At 42.8% G+C, this 15,216-nt stretch overlaps 1 protein-coding gene across 2 annotated transcripts in view; it reads left to right on the top strand.

The window, feature by feature from the left end:
* The window catches only part of dock3 (dedicator of cytokinesis 3), a 47,763-nt gene that overhangs the window by 18,890 nt on the left and 13,657 nt on the right, over nt 1-15,216 (top strand). For both annotated transcript variants that reach the window (XM_058050715.1, XM_058050714.1), the window contains exons 8-35: nt 801-842; nt 1,403-1,557; nt 1,635-1,716; nt 1,829-1,889; nt 1,956-2,103; nt 2,651-2,739; nt 3,713-3,838; nt 5,195-5,319; nt 6,040-6,202; nt 6,273-6,379; nt 7,533-7,704; nt 7,784-7,881; nt 9,629-9,712; nt 9,797-9,897; nt 9,989-10,070; nt 10,259-10,429; nt 10,887-11,079; nt 12,289-12,416; nt 12,500-12,646; nt 12,735-12,833; nt 12,937-13,031; nt 13,231-13,306; nt 13,380-13,480; nt 13,554-13,612; nt 13,690-13,838; nt 13,938-14,023; nt 14,103-14,129; nt 14,210-14,305. In XM_058050715.1, the coding sequence (XP_057906698.1) occupies nt 801-842; nt 1,403-1,557; nt 1,635-1,716; nt 1,829-1,889; nt 1,956-2,103; nt 2,651-2,739; nt 3,713-3,838; nt 5,195-5,319; nt 6,040-6,202; nt 6,273-6,379; nt 7,533-7,704; nt 7,784-7,881; nt 9,629-9,712; nt 9,797-9,897; nt 9,989-10,070; nt 10,259-10,429; nt 10,887-11,079; nt 12,289-12,416; nt 12,500-12,646; nt 12,735-12,833; nt 12,937-13,031; nt 13,231-13,306; nt 13,380-13,480; nt 13,554-13,612; nt 13,690-13,838; nt 13,938-14,023; nt 14,103-14,129; nt 14,210-14,305 (3,062 nt within the window). The remainder of the gene's footprint in view (nt 1-800; nt 843-1,402; nt 1,558-1,634; nt 1,717-1,828; nt 1,890-1,955; nt 2,104-2,650; nt 2,740-3,712; nt 3,839-5,194; nt 5,320-6,039; nt 6,203-6,272; nt 6,380-7,532; nt 7,705-7,783; nt 7,882-9,628; nt 9,713-9,796; nt 9,898-9,988; nt 10,071-10,258; nt 10,430-10,886; nt 11,080-12,288; nt 12,417-12,499; nt 12,647-12,734; nt 12,834-12,936; nt 13,032-13,230; nt 13,307-13,379; nt 13,481-13,553; nt 13,613-13,689; nt 13,839-13,937; nt 14,024-14,102; nt 14,130-14,209; nt 14,306-15,216) is intronic.

Here is a 15,216-nt window from a genome sequence, read left to right as displayed (position 1 = left end):
TGCAGACTTGGATCTGTTTCTGTGTGTAAAGCCTGCTTTTTTTTCCCTGAGCAAATACTATATGTGTTGTGTGATGTGTAAATGCACCAATTATCAAATCATCCATGAGAAGGTGACACACGAGCGGGAGCAGATTTAGCTGTCGAAGCAGCCTCACGTGACCTGTTTATTCTCGTTCCCTTGCCATATTGAGTACGTAGCCTTGACTTGCAGGCTCGTGACGCTAACAAGCCGCCAATGCAGACATGATGCAAACTGAAAGGTCCAACCATAGGTGATGGTAAAAGAACACATTTTAGTCAAAGCCAACAACCGGCTTTATGTCAAATATAAATAATACATATAGTGTGGTGTTGTGAACATCTAAAATATGTCACATGAATCTGAAAACAGATTTAACAAATAACTCTCTTCAACACTTGAAATTATTTATCAACTAAGTTTGTCCTTGTAACAAAAAAAAAAAAAAATCCCGGTTTAATGAGCGCAAGCTTGTTTTTGGCAGGGCACAAGGCCCTGGCGCTTCTTCACGTTGGGGGGGGGGGGGGGGGGGGGCTCTTTTGGGCTGCTGTGATGTGTGTGGGCGATACCGGCTTTGTCCTCTCTTCCTTCCCACATGCTGCTTCTTTTAACCGAAATGCACCGTACATAGGTGAAATGCTGTCCCGTTTGAAGCCGATGCAGAGGCATCAGTTTGTGTGTGTCTGAGCTAAATACATTCAAAGCTTCTGAGGGAAGAGACAGAAATGGCATGACTGATTTTTTTTGTTTGACCATCACTTTCTTTGTTTTTTTTTTAGCATGTATCCAGCAGACACTGTGGTCAGCAAAGCACAAACCAGGTATGCTCTTTTAAAAAAAACCCTTGTGCTCTAATTTTATACACTAATCGCAATTTTCGTGAGTAGTGCAGTGCAGTCTGGCGCAGCGTAGCGCACCCACGCCTCCGAAAAAGTGGCTCTTTCCCAAAAGCAACTAGCTTTGGTAGACTAAGTGAAAGCACATATTGGGCTCTAATTTCAACACCAGGCGCCAACGGGGGCGTGGCCAGCGCATCCACGCCTCCACCCCTCCCACCGGTGCAAGTGTTATGTGTAAGTGTTAAGTGTAATCTTAACCAATCAAATGAACGCCTCTCATTGCCTTTTAATGTGCAAGACCGGACTACGCATCAGAGTCCACAATGCACATCATGCACCACATACGCCACCTCGCGGGACATGTCATCTGTTCCTGACAGTTATATTAAACACATGTGAATATTTTTCTCAAATATGAAACAGTAATATTTTATTATAATTTTTAAAAATGAGTGATAGAGTGAAATCACAAAGTTCTAATAGCGAACTTTCTTTGACTGGACTTGCAACCCTATTGGCTCCATCCATCCTTTTGTTTCTAGGCTGACAGTGCGAAACAGCGCCATGGTGACAGTTGCCGTGTTCCAGTGTCACACCATCTCTTCATCAATCTGAAGAGCTTCACCTACAACAGCATCAGTGAGGACGCAGATGTCTTCTTTTCTCTCTATGACACCCGAGAGGCCAAACAGATCAGGTGTGTGGAAACACCTTGCATAACCTTGAAGGGTCACACGATGGATAGTCCGTTCAGCCAATCTGGTTGCTTTGCAGCGAAAAGTTCATGGTGAAACTCAACAAAAATGGAGGCCCAAAGAATCCAGAAAAAGTGGATCGACTTTGTGCTCTCTTCACGGTAAAGTCCTCTTTACACTCGGTGTTACACCAAATTACTATAATAATACTACAATAATAATTTATAACCATGTACCCACATAATTTTGTGAGTTTTCAATGTTTCTTTGCAGGACCTAAGCAGTAAAGACTTGAAGAGAGACCTCTACATTGTTGCACATGTCATGAGAACCGGTACACTCCCCACCTAAGAATTTAACACACCTTTCAGTGTGGTCCACTCATGTATGCTATGTCCAGGCCGCATGCTGCTGAACGACTCAAAGAAAGGCCCGCCGCACGTGCAGTACCGGCGGCCGTACGGCTGCGCCGTTCTGGCCATGAGTGACGTTTTCCACACCATCACAGACCTCAAAGAGGAGAAGGACTTTGTGCTAAAAGTGTATACGTGAGTATTGCATCACAATACAATTTCAAAAAGTGCCATAATAATGAGACCTCTGAAAAACAGATGCTTCAACTGGCTCTCGGACGGGTGTGAATCTTGCTGCCCGCGTTTAGTCCAAAGTAATATTATTTCAAGTTTCCAGAACGACGAGCTGTTTTTGCAGGTCCATCTTCCAAGGCAAAGAGCCCTTCCTTTTCAGAAGCAAGCAGTGATTCAGTAGTGTGCTGCCTCCAAACTGTCGTCTCCTATAAGGCTCCAGTCTGTGCATTTCCCCATGCCTTTCCCAGGGGCCTACAGGCCCACAGTAATGAAAAAGACTGGTAGAGAGCAGGCTGTCAGGTTTGTTTAGTGCTCTGAGCATTTGGGCTGACGTGCTACTTGATAGCAACTCCCCCATGTTTCTACCTTTTCTCCAGGAGGAAATCAGCTTAGGGACGCATGCTGTTCGTGCAGTCCCCATGTGCACAATTCCCGCCCGCCCATCTGTTCCATAAATGACTGTGCTGCTAACTGTCCTACCTACCTTTTTTTTTTTTTTTTTCTCCAGATGTAACAATGAGAACGAATGGTACCAGGTTCATGAAAACATCATTCGCAAGTCCAACACCAAATATTCTGCTCCCAGCACCAATTATGGTAAATTTTCTTGTACTGATGGTCTTTTGAATATGTATTGGCTAAAGGGTTTCATGGGTAAATCTATGCAATGTTATGGAATGCAGGTGTTTTTTCCCATTCCCATTGAACTTCACTATAAACAAATCAAATCATCTTTTAAATACCACTCTGTGCTCCTTTCTTGTTTCTTCAAAAAACAACACAAGATGAAGCAGTCATGATGTGCTATATATATCACTATATTGACACTTACTATGGTACACATTATGGCATTTTATGGTCATATCACCTCGTACTTCGGTACGTGACAAAAATAAAATATATATATTTTTAATTAAAAAATACAAAAAAAAACAAAACTTAAACTATATTAGGAAAGCAGGAAGTGAACAAATGTAAGTTACTGATTGTAAAAGTACCAGATGGAGGGGTAGGATTTAATAAGCAGTATGTGGAATCAAACTATGGAATGGATTGAGTAAGGAAATCAAACAATGCACAACAATGAGCCAATTCAAGAAACAATACAAGCAGTTGATGTTTGCTAAATCCAAGGATGAAGAGTCTTGAACCAGTCATGATGTGCTATATATATCACTATATTGACACGCACTATGGTACACATTATGGCATTGGATGCTCATATCACCGAGTACTTCGGTACGTGACAAAAAATTAAAAAAAAAAACCTTAAACTATATTAGGAAAGCAGGAAGTGAACAAATGTAACAGTTACTGATTGTAAAAGTACCAGGATTTAATAAGCTTTGCTTCTTCCTACTCCTTTTGGACATGTGGAACTGGGAACTGATTATGTGATGCATTCAATTGTAATCTGATGCATGTTCAAATGAAATAAAACCATTACCATTACCATTACCATTACCATTACCATTACCATTCTTCACCCCCTTCTTTCTTCTTCCCTTTCCTCCTTCCTTCACGTCCATTCCCTTCTCACAACCCTCCTCTGCATCCCTTCTGCTTTCAGGCCTCATCATTTCCCTGCAGCTGCTGAGAGGCGAGTTGGAGCAGATCAGACGAGAGAACCAGGCTGTGTTCAATCGAGCCTTGGCACTGACACGCAAACTAGGTTTTCCAGATGTCATCATGCCAGGTAAGGAGGCAAAGAGCAGTGGGCGTAATGGGCCGAGAGACGCAGCGTGGAGAGGGAAGACCAGAGGAGGAGGACAGTGGAAGGTCGAGGATTAGTTTACACAGGATGCCAATTACAGAGGAGAGGGAGGTGAAAAAACCGAGGAGGGAGCAGGAAGCACTGCGAGTGATTGGAAATAGGAGAGGACTGTAGGACTCGTGATTTCAGCATTTATACTGCAGGAGACGGACAACAATGTTAGGACAGACCTTTTAAACCAGGGGTGCTCATTAAGTCGATCGCGAGCTACCGGTCGATCGCGGAGGTGGTACTGGTCGATCGCTGGTCGATCGCGGCGTGACATTAAAAAAATATCATCCCAGCATCAATGCCGTCACTTGATTGATATACAGGGCAGCCATTCAGATGACAACTGAATGTTGCCCTTCGGGCGACCAATCAAATCAAACAACGTCTCTAAGTGCAGCAGAAGTTACGATGTCAGCCTATCATCCGTCCCCGTTACTTGATTGACATACAGGACAACCAATCAGATGACAACTGAATTTTGACCTTTAGGTCACCGCTCATGCGTAAACAACGATGCAAAGTGCTAAGCTAGTCAGCGAATTGCGAGATTTTAAGCCCTCGCTAAAGTTTATGGTCACTAAAATGAGTGAAGGAGCTGGACCAAGTAAAAAGGCAAAAACATATCACTTCCATACGGAATGGGAATATTATACGGATATTATGATACGGATATTATCCATGACTGATAAACATTTGGAAGTGTGCTTGAGGCTGGCTATCAGCAGCTACTGTCCGGACTATGCATCCCTGGCTGGTTCAATTCAGTGCAAGTCATCAAAGTAAACTCGGGTAATTACAAAAAATGTTAATAGTTAATTATGTGTGTTTTGCAATATTGGCTCATTTGGTTATGTAAGGTACATCAACATACATTGTACGTACAAATAATCCTCAATACATTTGAAAATAAATAGATGTTTTGCATTTTTGTAGTGGGTAGATCATTTTGACTCGGTCATTTTAAAAGTAGCTCGCATGCTGAAAAAGTGTGAGCACCCCTGTTTTAAACAATTCATTTGTGAATTGTTTGGTGGGGAAGAACTTGAGAACTCTGACCTTAACCCCATCAAGCGCCTTTAAGCTAAACTACGACAGCAAGCCCTTTGACTTCATACATTTTCTTCAGTAGAAAATAACACAACTGACTCACGTCTCCATGGGAATGACTGATGACTGTTATGTATGATATGTTATGATGATGTGTATTATGTTTAAAAGCTGTTCATCATTGCGTTGCATTGGAGATGTCATCGTTCGCCATGATTGCGTTCTGGTTTAATTCTCCAGGTGACACTCGCAATGACTTGTATTTGACACTGGAACGAGGCGAGTTCGAGAGGGGTGGCAAGAGCGTCCAGAAGAACATTGAAGTGACGCTCTATGTCCTCTATGCCGACGGGGACACTCTCAAAGTATGACACACGTGTTAAATGTGATTCATTCAGCATAATACCATTCCATCAGTCACCATGAGTCAAGTTGTTGGCCCTCAACATCCACTCATTCCTTTATGGCAGGGGTGGCAAACTACGGCCCGGGGGCCACATGCGGCCCACCAAACATTTGAATCCGGCCCGCCAGTTGCTTTTAAGTATGTCAACTTTTAACATACCAGCTGGCAACATGACTTTCAAGTCGGATGTCTTATTCTGTAAAAAAAAAAAAAAAAAAATCATAGTTTGATGTGGTCTGATGTTTAAAGTGCTCCTGAAAAAAAGGAAACAAGAACATATAGCTGATAGTATGACAATTAAAATTAGACAAATAATTCAAGGCGTAAAATTATTTAAAAATATTTAAAAATTATTAAAAATTATTTAAAATATTTAAGAAATATTTAAGAATTATAAAAATTATAAAAATTATAAAAATTATAAAAATTATAAAAATTGTTAAAATTATTAAAATTATTAAAATTATTAAAATTATTAAAATTATTAAAATTATTAAAATTATTAAAATTATTAAAATTATTAAAATTATAAGCGTAAAATCATGTGTGTTAAATATATGTTCTGGCCCCCCGCACAATTTTGTTAACTCAATGCGGCCCATGAGTCAAAAAGTTTGCCCACCCCTGCTTTATGGTATGCCTTTTTAAAAAAAAAAGAATTAATTCTCTTCTTTCGTAGGACTGCATTAGTTTGGGCAGCGGCGAGCCAAACATGACTGAATATCGCTCCTTCGTCCTTTACCACAACAACAGTCCTCGCTGGAGTGAGATGGTCAAACTTCCCATTCCAATCGATCGTTTCCGAGGCTCCCACCTGCGCTTTGAGTTCAGACATTGTTCCAGTGAGTCAATCTTATTGCACAACGGCAGCGATCCCACGTCCCGATGTCACCGTCACGCATGTCGTTTCAGCTAAAGACAAAGGGGAGAAAAAACTTTTCGGCTTTGCTTTCACTCCTCTAATGAGAGAGGATGGGACCACACTGTCGGACGAGAGCCATGAGTTATACGTCTACAAGGTGAGAGACACTTTAACACATAGTACGAAAACTAGCTCAAAAACCACTTTATTTATGGCACTCCAAAATCATTGATTCTATATTCTATGGTTACATTTGGCATGATAGCATAAATACTAGTGCTGTCATATTGGTTAAAAATTCTATGCACCATTTATGTGTGAAATACGTCTTTTTCTGTTGTCATTATGAACAGTGTTATGAGTTTTGTTTTTCCCAACAAGTCTCTTGTTATTTAGTGAGAATAAACTTTGCTATGTGGGATTTTGTGTTTTGGGAAGAATTCATATTCCCCTTGCCACCTTTTAGAACCCAAGACCTCAGGAGGTAAAGCAGGTTGTTCAAAAACTCACTTCATCCATCTCAAAACGCGGGTCTCCTAGCTGTGTGGCCTCCATGCTAACCACTTGGGCACTTTGCAGCCATTTCAATTCATTCATTCACTCATTTTCTATACAACTTGTGTTCACTAGGGTTGCAGGGGTGCTGGAGCCTATCCCAGCGTCTTTTGGTGATTATACATCCTGGACTGGTGGCCAGCCAATCACAGGGCACATATAGACAAACAACCATTCACACTCACATTCATACCTATGGACAATTTGGAGTCACAAAGGTGATTAATCATGATTAGTTCATTTAAAAACTGTGATTAATCTGATAAAATTTTACATCTTTTGACAGCTGTAGTTTTTTCGTCCATAATACCATAACCATAATATCTTTCATTCATTCATTTTCTTATTCTCACAAGGGTTGCGGGGGTGCTGGAGCCTATCCCAGCTGTCTTTAGGCAGGGTACACCCTGGACTGGTGACCAGCCAATCACAGGGCACATATAGACAAACAACCATTCACACTCACATTCATACCTATGGACAATTTGGAGTCGCTAATTAACCTAGCATGTTTTTGGAATGTGGGAGGAAACCGTAGTACCTGGAGAAAACCCACGCATGCACGGGGAGAACATGCAAACTCCACACAGAGATGGCCGAGTGTGGAATCGAACTCTGGTTTTCTTGCTGTGTAGCCTGCGCGCTAACCACTCGACCCGGGCATTGTTTTGTGTTACTTAAATGATGCGGCCGTCATTATTTGACGTCATCATGACTTTCTTGCATTGAATGCGTTTCATTTTTTTTTGGTGCAGTGTGATGAGAACGCCACCTTCAGCAACCAGGGCCTTTACCTCAGCCTGCCCTGCTGCAAGGAGGACTTCAACAGTTGTCCCAACATACCAGCTAACCTGCCTTTCCAGAGAAGCCCTAAGGAAACTTTCTGGGTTTCTACCATACTCTGCTCCACCAAACTCACCCAAAATGGTAAAAAAAACCAAACGATATAATATGTGATCTTCCATTTTAGTTGCCTGATTTGAATATTATTGTGTTGTGTTTTTAGTGGACCTATTAGCCCTTCTGAACTGGAAGACCCATCCGGACAGGGTTCTGGACATCCTCGGTCGACTGCGTCAGATCAGTGGAGAGGAGATCGTCAAGGTCATTGCTGTCAAATATATGAATGACCTACTAAAGTAATGAAGTCATTTAGCCTATGTAAAGCTGTGGCTTCAATTAATTGGGTGTGACACATTGCTTAAGATATTAACCTCGAGGAGCCATGGCATTCCATCGAACTCAGTAGGGCAGTTTGGAAAGTATGACTTCACTAATTGTAGGCTTTATTATTTTTATAAATAACAGAATAACAAACAGTAGATTATTTGGCATCAGTTTATTTAGTTTAGTATTTCGGCATTAATTTAACACATTTATTTATGACACACATACTTACTTTGTCAAAGCAAGTATAAAGACACAAGATGGGTTCCAATGCTGTCATTGTTTTTTCCACTGAAATGTGCGCCACACTGAAAAATCTGCCTGTGTCTGCACTGTGCGCCTGTCAGCCAATTTACCACTGCGCAGGCTGCGCTTCGCCTGCGCCAAGAATAGACCAGGTCGGAACAGAATCGGTGCCAAAGGGCTGCCATGGCGGAGGCCAACGTTCACCGGAAACAGGCTCGACTTTCTGCTGGCAATGCGAACCAAGCCCCTGCTCGACAAGAACCGAATGGCACATAGTAGCGCGCCACCAATCTCGTACTCCCGGAGCACCCCTCACGGGACGCCGAGAGAGGGACACGGTCTAATGCCTTTTCAAAGTCCACAAAGCACATGTAGACTGCTTGGGCAAACTCCTATTTACCCTCCAGCACCCTCACAAGGGTGGAGAGCTGGTCCAGTGTTCCATGACCGGGACGAAAACCATATTGCACCTCTTCTAGGTTCTCTCCGAGGTTTGACTAATGGTCGTACCCGGCTCTCCAGCACCTTGAAATAGACTTTCCCAGGGAGGCTGAGGAGTGTGATCCCCCTATAGTTGGCACACACCCTCCGGTCACCCTTCTTGAAAAGGGGGACCACCACCACCCCGGTCTGCCAATCCAAAGGTACTGTTCAGCTCATGTATCCACAACATGCGGACACAGGTCTGATACTACGACTCCAAAGTTGGTCATAGACCTAAGGGTGTCTTGGTGCCAAGTGCAATTATGGACATCTCTATGTTCGAACATGGGGACACAGTTATGGACAAACTGGTTCATAAGGAAGTCCAATAACATCACGCCACACGGTTTCAGATTGGGGAGGCCGTTCCTCCCACTCCCAATTCCACCCCACCAGGTCACAGTCATTGCCTGCATGGGCGTTGAAGTCCCCCAGTAGAACGACAGCGTCACCAGATGGGGTGTTCTCCAGCACCCCTTTGCTGGACTCAAAGAAGGGCACTCTGAACTGCCGTTTGGTGCACAAACGAAAGTCAGGACCCTTTCCCCAACCTGAAGGTGGAGGGAAATGACCGTCTGGTTCACTGGGGTTGACTCCAACACAGAGGCACCAAGCCTGGGGGATATTAATAAAACAAGGTCCAGCCCCTCTCCAGGAGCTTGGTTCCAGAACCCAAAGTCCGAGTCCAAGTATATCTAGTCAGAAAGTCTCAACCTCTCACACAAGTTTGGGCCACCGTAGACCAGAACATAATAAAACAATAAGTCTTGTCGTAGTGTGTGTTGCTATCAGGAAGTAAGTGAGTGGCTGACAGGAAGTTGAGTTGAGTTTCATCTTGCCGTGGGTTACAGCTGTTACAGTAACTTGGGTTTTTTTCTGGATTTGTATTATGGATTACTGTGTCTGATTTGATTTGATGTATTTGTTATACAAATGATTTCATTACTTCTTACAGTTCCTGCGAGACGTCCTTGATGCACTCTTCTGTCTCTTAGATGACAACACTGACAAATACGGACCGCTGGTTTTCCAGTCTTTGGTAGGACAATTAAAGCAGCAGAAGTAGAATTATGTATTTTTATATATGAACCAAATAACAAATTGAGTTACCTTTATGTTACAGGTATTTTTTATTAACTTGCTCAGGGACAGCCGATTCTACCACTTCCGTCCGGTCATGGACTCTTACATCCAAAACCACTTTGCTGGAGCTTTGGCATACAAGTACAACCACATTTATTACTTTGTTTTTGAAATATTGAGCCGTGAATCTGAACATAGAATACAAGGGAGTCAAAAACATTCTTTCACGCAGGGAGCTTATTCGATGCCTCAAGTGGTACATGGACCGCTCAGCTGAGGTTGTCCGTCAAGACCACATCCAGGAAGCCATGCGGGTAAAGGATTGTCCATTTAGTATTTGGTGTGGTTCATTTTCAGAGAGGAAGAAAGTCTTTTATTGCTTTTATTGTACAAATTGATTAGTATGGCTGTCCAACATCTCATTTTAAAAAAATGATACATTATATTTGGAATTATATTACGCCAAAGATGTTCTTTGTTTTAAATTGACATTGTCCCTTAGGCTCTGGAGTACCTGTTTAAGTTCATTGTCCAGTCCCGTATACTGTACTCCCGGGCTACCTGCGGGATGGAAGAGGAGCAGTTCCGTGCCAGCATCCAAGAACTCTTTCAGTCGATCCGCTTTGTGCTGAGCCTGGACAGTCGCAGCTCGGAGAACCTGGTGTTTACACAGGTCTGATAGCTTATACTGTACCTCATGTTAAATTCCCTCACTGTATACCGGCACCATCGCTTTTGAAAGTCTTTTGTATTTTTGTTTGTATTTTTTTGTTCATTCACAGTCAGTTTGCATTTTTTGGTGTGTTTCATTTTTTATTTCTTTTATGTTTCATTCTATACTTTGCCCCTTCCTTGGCTTGGTCTTGGAGGGGCCTGATCTTCTGCATGTATCTCTGTGGTAATGATCCAGGTCTGTCATCAGTCTCAGTAAGTCACAGCACCATGCGTTGGTCCCAAAACTATCACTCACATGATCTGCAGTTGAGGTTTTGTTCTTCTGTAGTAAATAGTAATGTTTTATTTACATTTTTTGGAATTTCTTACAAAGAAATGTTCATCATACATGTACATGTTTTCTATATTGGTTTCAAACATCCAAATCAAGGCTCCTCTTTGTCCCCCTGTCTCAGGCGGCCCTGTTGAACAGCTTCCCCGATATTTTTGATGAGCTACTGCAGATGTTCACAGTTCAAGAGGTGGCCGAATATGTCCGCGGCACCCTTGGAAGCATGCCCAGCACTGTTGACATTGGTCAGTCCATGGACGTTGTCAAACTGCAGTCCATTGCGCGGACTGTTGAAAGCCGCCTTTTCTTCTTCCCCGGTAAGAATTTGACAGAAAGGTTGTTACTAAGTATTTTCATTAGATTTTTTACATATAAATTATCATACTACATATCTTTTATTCCACTCTGATCTGGAACGCCAATATAAATGAAATCTTCAATGCACAAAGTAATCATTCAAATTTACTAATTTGTTGATATGATGCACACAGAGCAAGGAACAACTTTCTGCTCTGTCTCCTTCATACTGGTTTTATGTACTGTGAGGCGTTCAGGTGCACTCATAATTTTGAGTGTTAGTGCTAATTGTTTTTCATTTTTATTCCTGCACCCCATGACGACTGTTTTAAGAAACCCATATAATATTGTTGCAACATGGTCCATTGTAAATCAATACTACTACTACTACTACTACTACTACTACTACTACTACTACTACTACTACTAATAATAATAATAATAATAATAGGGCTGCAAAGGCGGGAGAGTGGTTAGCTCGCAGGCCACACAGTTAGGAGACCCGAGTTCAATTCCACCCTTGACCATCTCTGTGTGGAGTGTACATGTTCTCCCCGTGCATGCGTGGGTTTTCTCCGGGTACTCCGGTTTCCTCCCACATTCCAAAAACATGCTAGGTTAATTGGCCACTCCAAATTGTCCAAAATGTGAGTGTGAATGGTTGTTTGTCTATATGTGCCCTGTGATTGGCTGGCCACCAGTCCAGGGTGTACCCCGCCTCTCGCCCGAAGACAGCTGGGATAGGCTCCAGCACCCCCGCGACCCTCGTGAGAATAAGCGGTAGAAAATTAATGAATGAATCCCGGCTCGTTACGGGCCACCACGAGCCAGTTGGGAGGCAGTTAGAGCCACTGCACGCCACTAGGCACCTTATTGGCAACACCAGGCACCATAACCCATAGCCCTGTGATTGGCTGGTGACCAGTCCAGGGTGTACCCCGCCTCTCACCCGACGACAGCACACCCGCAACCCTTGTGAGGATAAGCAGTAGAAAATGAATGAATGAATAAAACATTTATTTGTGCTTAAATAGATAAAAACAATATGAAGCTAAATAACAAACAGAGCAGAAAGGTACGATGGCGGGAGGGGGGAAACGATGGAGAAGTATGTCTCCCCAGGTTCCCCAATAATATAATAATATGTTATGTCTCCCATATCGATGTGACTAATTGATCTTAAAGCACTTTTTGAATTCATCCTTCAATTTCTGTTATCTTTACTGCAGAGTCTCGAAGTATTTTACTTCCTGTTGTCCTCCATCATATTCACCTGCACTTGCGCCAGCAGAGGGAGCTGCTCATTTGTTCTGGGATCCTCGGCAGCATCTTTTCAATCATCAAGACCAGTTCTATGGTATAACATCTTTAGCAATGAAATGTAGAATGATGTTAGCGTAGCTTCGGCGTGCATTCAATCCTTCCCTCTGCTCTGCTCAGGAGTCCTCTGTTCAGGAGGAGGTGGAGATGATGGTGGAGAGTCTTTTGGATGTGTTGCTGCAGACCTTGCTTTCCATCATGAGCAAGTCCCACTCTGTGGAAACATCCAGAGGACAACGTTGTCCTCAGTGCACTGCGGAGATTACGGTAAATTCCAAAAACCTCTTTGATGTATGAACAAAATAAAAGTTGCGCGTTGTATACACCTTTCATTTTGTCATTTTCTCTGATTTAGGGGGAGTACGTGTCCTGTCTACTCTCTCTCCTCCGACAGATGACGGAGATCCACTTTCACCATCTACTCAACAATTTCCATAGCAAGGAGGAGTTGAAAGTGAGCAAGCAGACTATTATTATTATTATTATTATTTTTGCTTAGCTAAAACCTGCTCACCTCATACCTATACTGCATAAGCATGTATTTTATTTTTCTTTAGGAATTCCTGTTGAAGATATTCTGTGTATTCCGAAACCTGATGAAACTGACCATCTTCCCTCGAGATTGGAGCGTCATGAGACTTCTAACCAGTCAGTGAGTCTGATATTTCTGTCTTCTGACATGCTGCCATTGTCACACGAATAGTAAGGGAATGGAACCTTCCATTAGAAGCGACTCGGTACAAATGACCTCATTGTGAAGGTGACACTTGTGCTGCGATCCCCTGTCAACTATTTTTGGCGGCTACCTTTTTCACCAGCTGACAGTGACACGCTTGCTCTGCTTTCTGCAGCATCATCGTTGTGACAACGCAGCTTCTTGCCCCGGCGCTGCACAAGAACTTTTCCGAGGCGGATTTTGATTTCAAGGTTCGTGTCTCTCCAGTGGGAGGATATTTTTCCGTGACATCAATTGTTTTGTTCACGTTGTTTTGTGTGCTAGGTATGGAACTCCTTCTTCAGCCTAACCGTGCTGTACATCAATCAGCCCAGTCTGCAGCTGGAGGCGCTCAATCCTGCCAAAAGAAAGAAAGTTCTGGACAAGTAAGGAACCATCAGCATTCCAAAAGAATACACACACTGACTTTTCCGATGTTCTACCATTCTCTCCGTGAAGGTACGGCGATATGAGAGTCCTGATGGCGTATGAGCTGTTTAGCATGTGGCAAAAATTAGGTTCGACTCACACGTGCAAATGACTAGCATGTATCGACATCAATGATACATGACGGCATCTACTGTGACTTATCTAGGTGACAACAAGCCCCACTTCATCCCGGGCATGATAGGCCCCTTTCTGGGAGTCACCCTGGTCCCTCAGACTGAAGTTCGAAACATAATGATTCCAATTTTCCATGACATGATGGACTGGGAGCAGAGGAAAAACGGAAATTTCAAACAGGTCACAATGACATTGTCATTTTATAAATCGCAGGTTGCTGCAGTTGTCTTCGCATGGAGCAAACCCACACAAATTGCCTGATTGTGTTTTTGTGCGTAGGTGGAAGCGGAGCTGATGGATAAGCTGGACAGCATGGTGTCGGACGGGAAAGGCGATGATAATCACAGGGAGCTCTTCAGCCTTTTGTGAGCACGCCGTCGCATGTTCTTGCTGTTAAAATGTCATCTAACACACGTCTGTGTTGTTTTACCTTCACCACCCCAGGACCCAGTTGTTTGGCCCTTACCCAAGGTGAGCTACTGCACCGTCACACTTTTCTTCTTGTGATGAACTGCCTCACTGAGGACATCTGACTCTTTTATTCCATGTAGTCTGCTGGAGAAAATAGAGCAGGAAACATGGAGAGAAACGGGCATCTCATTTGTAACGTCAGTCACAAGACTTGTTGAACGGTTGCTGGACTACAGGTAAGATTCACAGGATAAATGTAAATGTATCACATGCTGGAGCCTATCCCAGCTATCCTCGGGCGAGAGGCGGGGTACACCCTGGACTGGTGGCCAACCAATCACAGGGCACATATAGACAAACAACCATTCACACTCACATTCATACCTATGGACAATTTGGAGTCACAAAAGTGATTAATCATGATTAGTTAATTAGTTAAACTGTGATTAATCTGATAAAATTTTACATCTTTTGACAGCCGTAGTTTTTTCGTCCATAATACCATAACGATAATACCTTTCATTCATTCATTTTCTTATTCTCACGAGGGTCGCGGGGGGTGCTGGAGCCTATCCCAGCTGTCTTTAGGCGGGGTACACCCTGGACTGGTGGCCAGCCAAACACAGGGCACATATAGACAAACAACCATTCACACTCACATTCATACCTATGGACAATTTGGAGTCACAAAGGTGATTAATCATGATTAGTTAATTTAAAAACTGTGATTAATCTGATAAAATTTTACATCTTTTGACAGCCGTAGTTTTTTCATCCATAATACCATAACCATAATACCTTTCATTCATTCATTTTCTTATTCTCACGAGAGTTGTGGGGGGTGCTGGAGCCTATCCCAGCTGTCTTTAGGCGGGGTACACCCTGGACTAGTGGCCAGCCAATCACAGGGAACATATAGACAAACAACCATTCACACTCACATTCATACCTATGGACAATTTGGAGTCACAAAGGTGATTAATCATGATTAGTTAATTTAAAAACTGATTAATCTGATAAAATTTTACATCTTTTGACAGCCGTAGTTTTTTCGTCCATAATACCATAACCATAATACCATTCATTCATTCATTTTCTTATTCTCACAAGGGTCGCGGGGTGCTGGAGCCTATCCCAGCTGTCTTTA

Source organism: Doryrhamphus excisus, chromosome 16, assembly GCF_030265055.1.
Source record: "Doryrhamphus excisus isolate RoL2022-K1 chromosome 16, RoL_Dexc_1.0, whole genome shotgun sequence".
Taxonomy (NCBI): Eukaryota; Metazoa; Chordata; class Actinopteri; order Syngnathiformes; family Syngnathidae; genus Doryrhamphus; species Doryrhamphus excisus.
The sequence above is the reverse complement of the archived record's forward strand: the minus strand, read 5'-3'. Positions and strand labels throughout refer to the sequence as shown.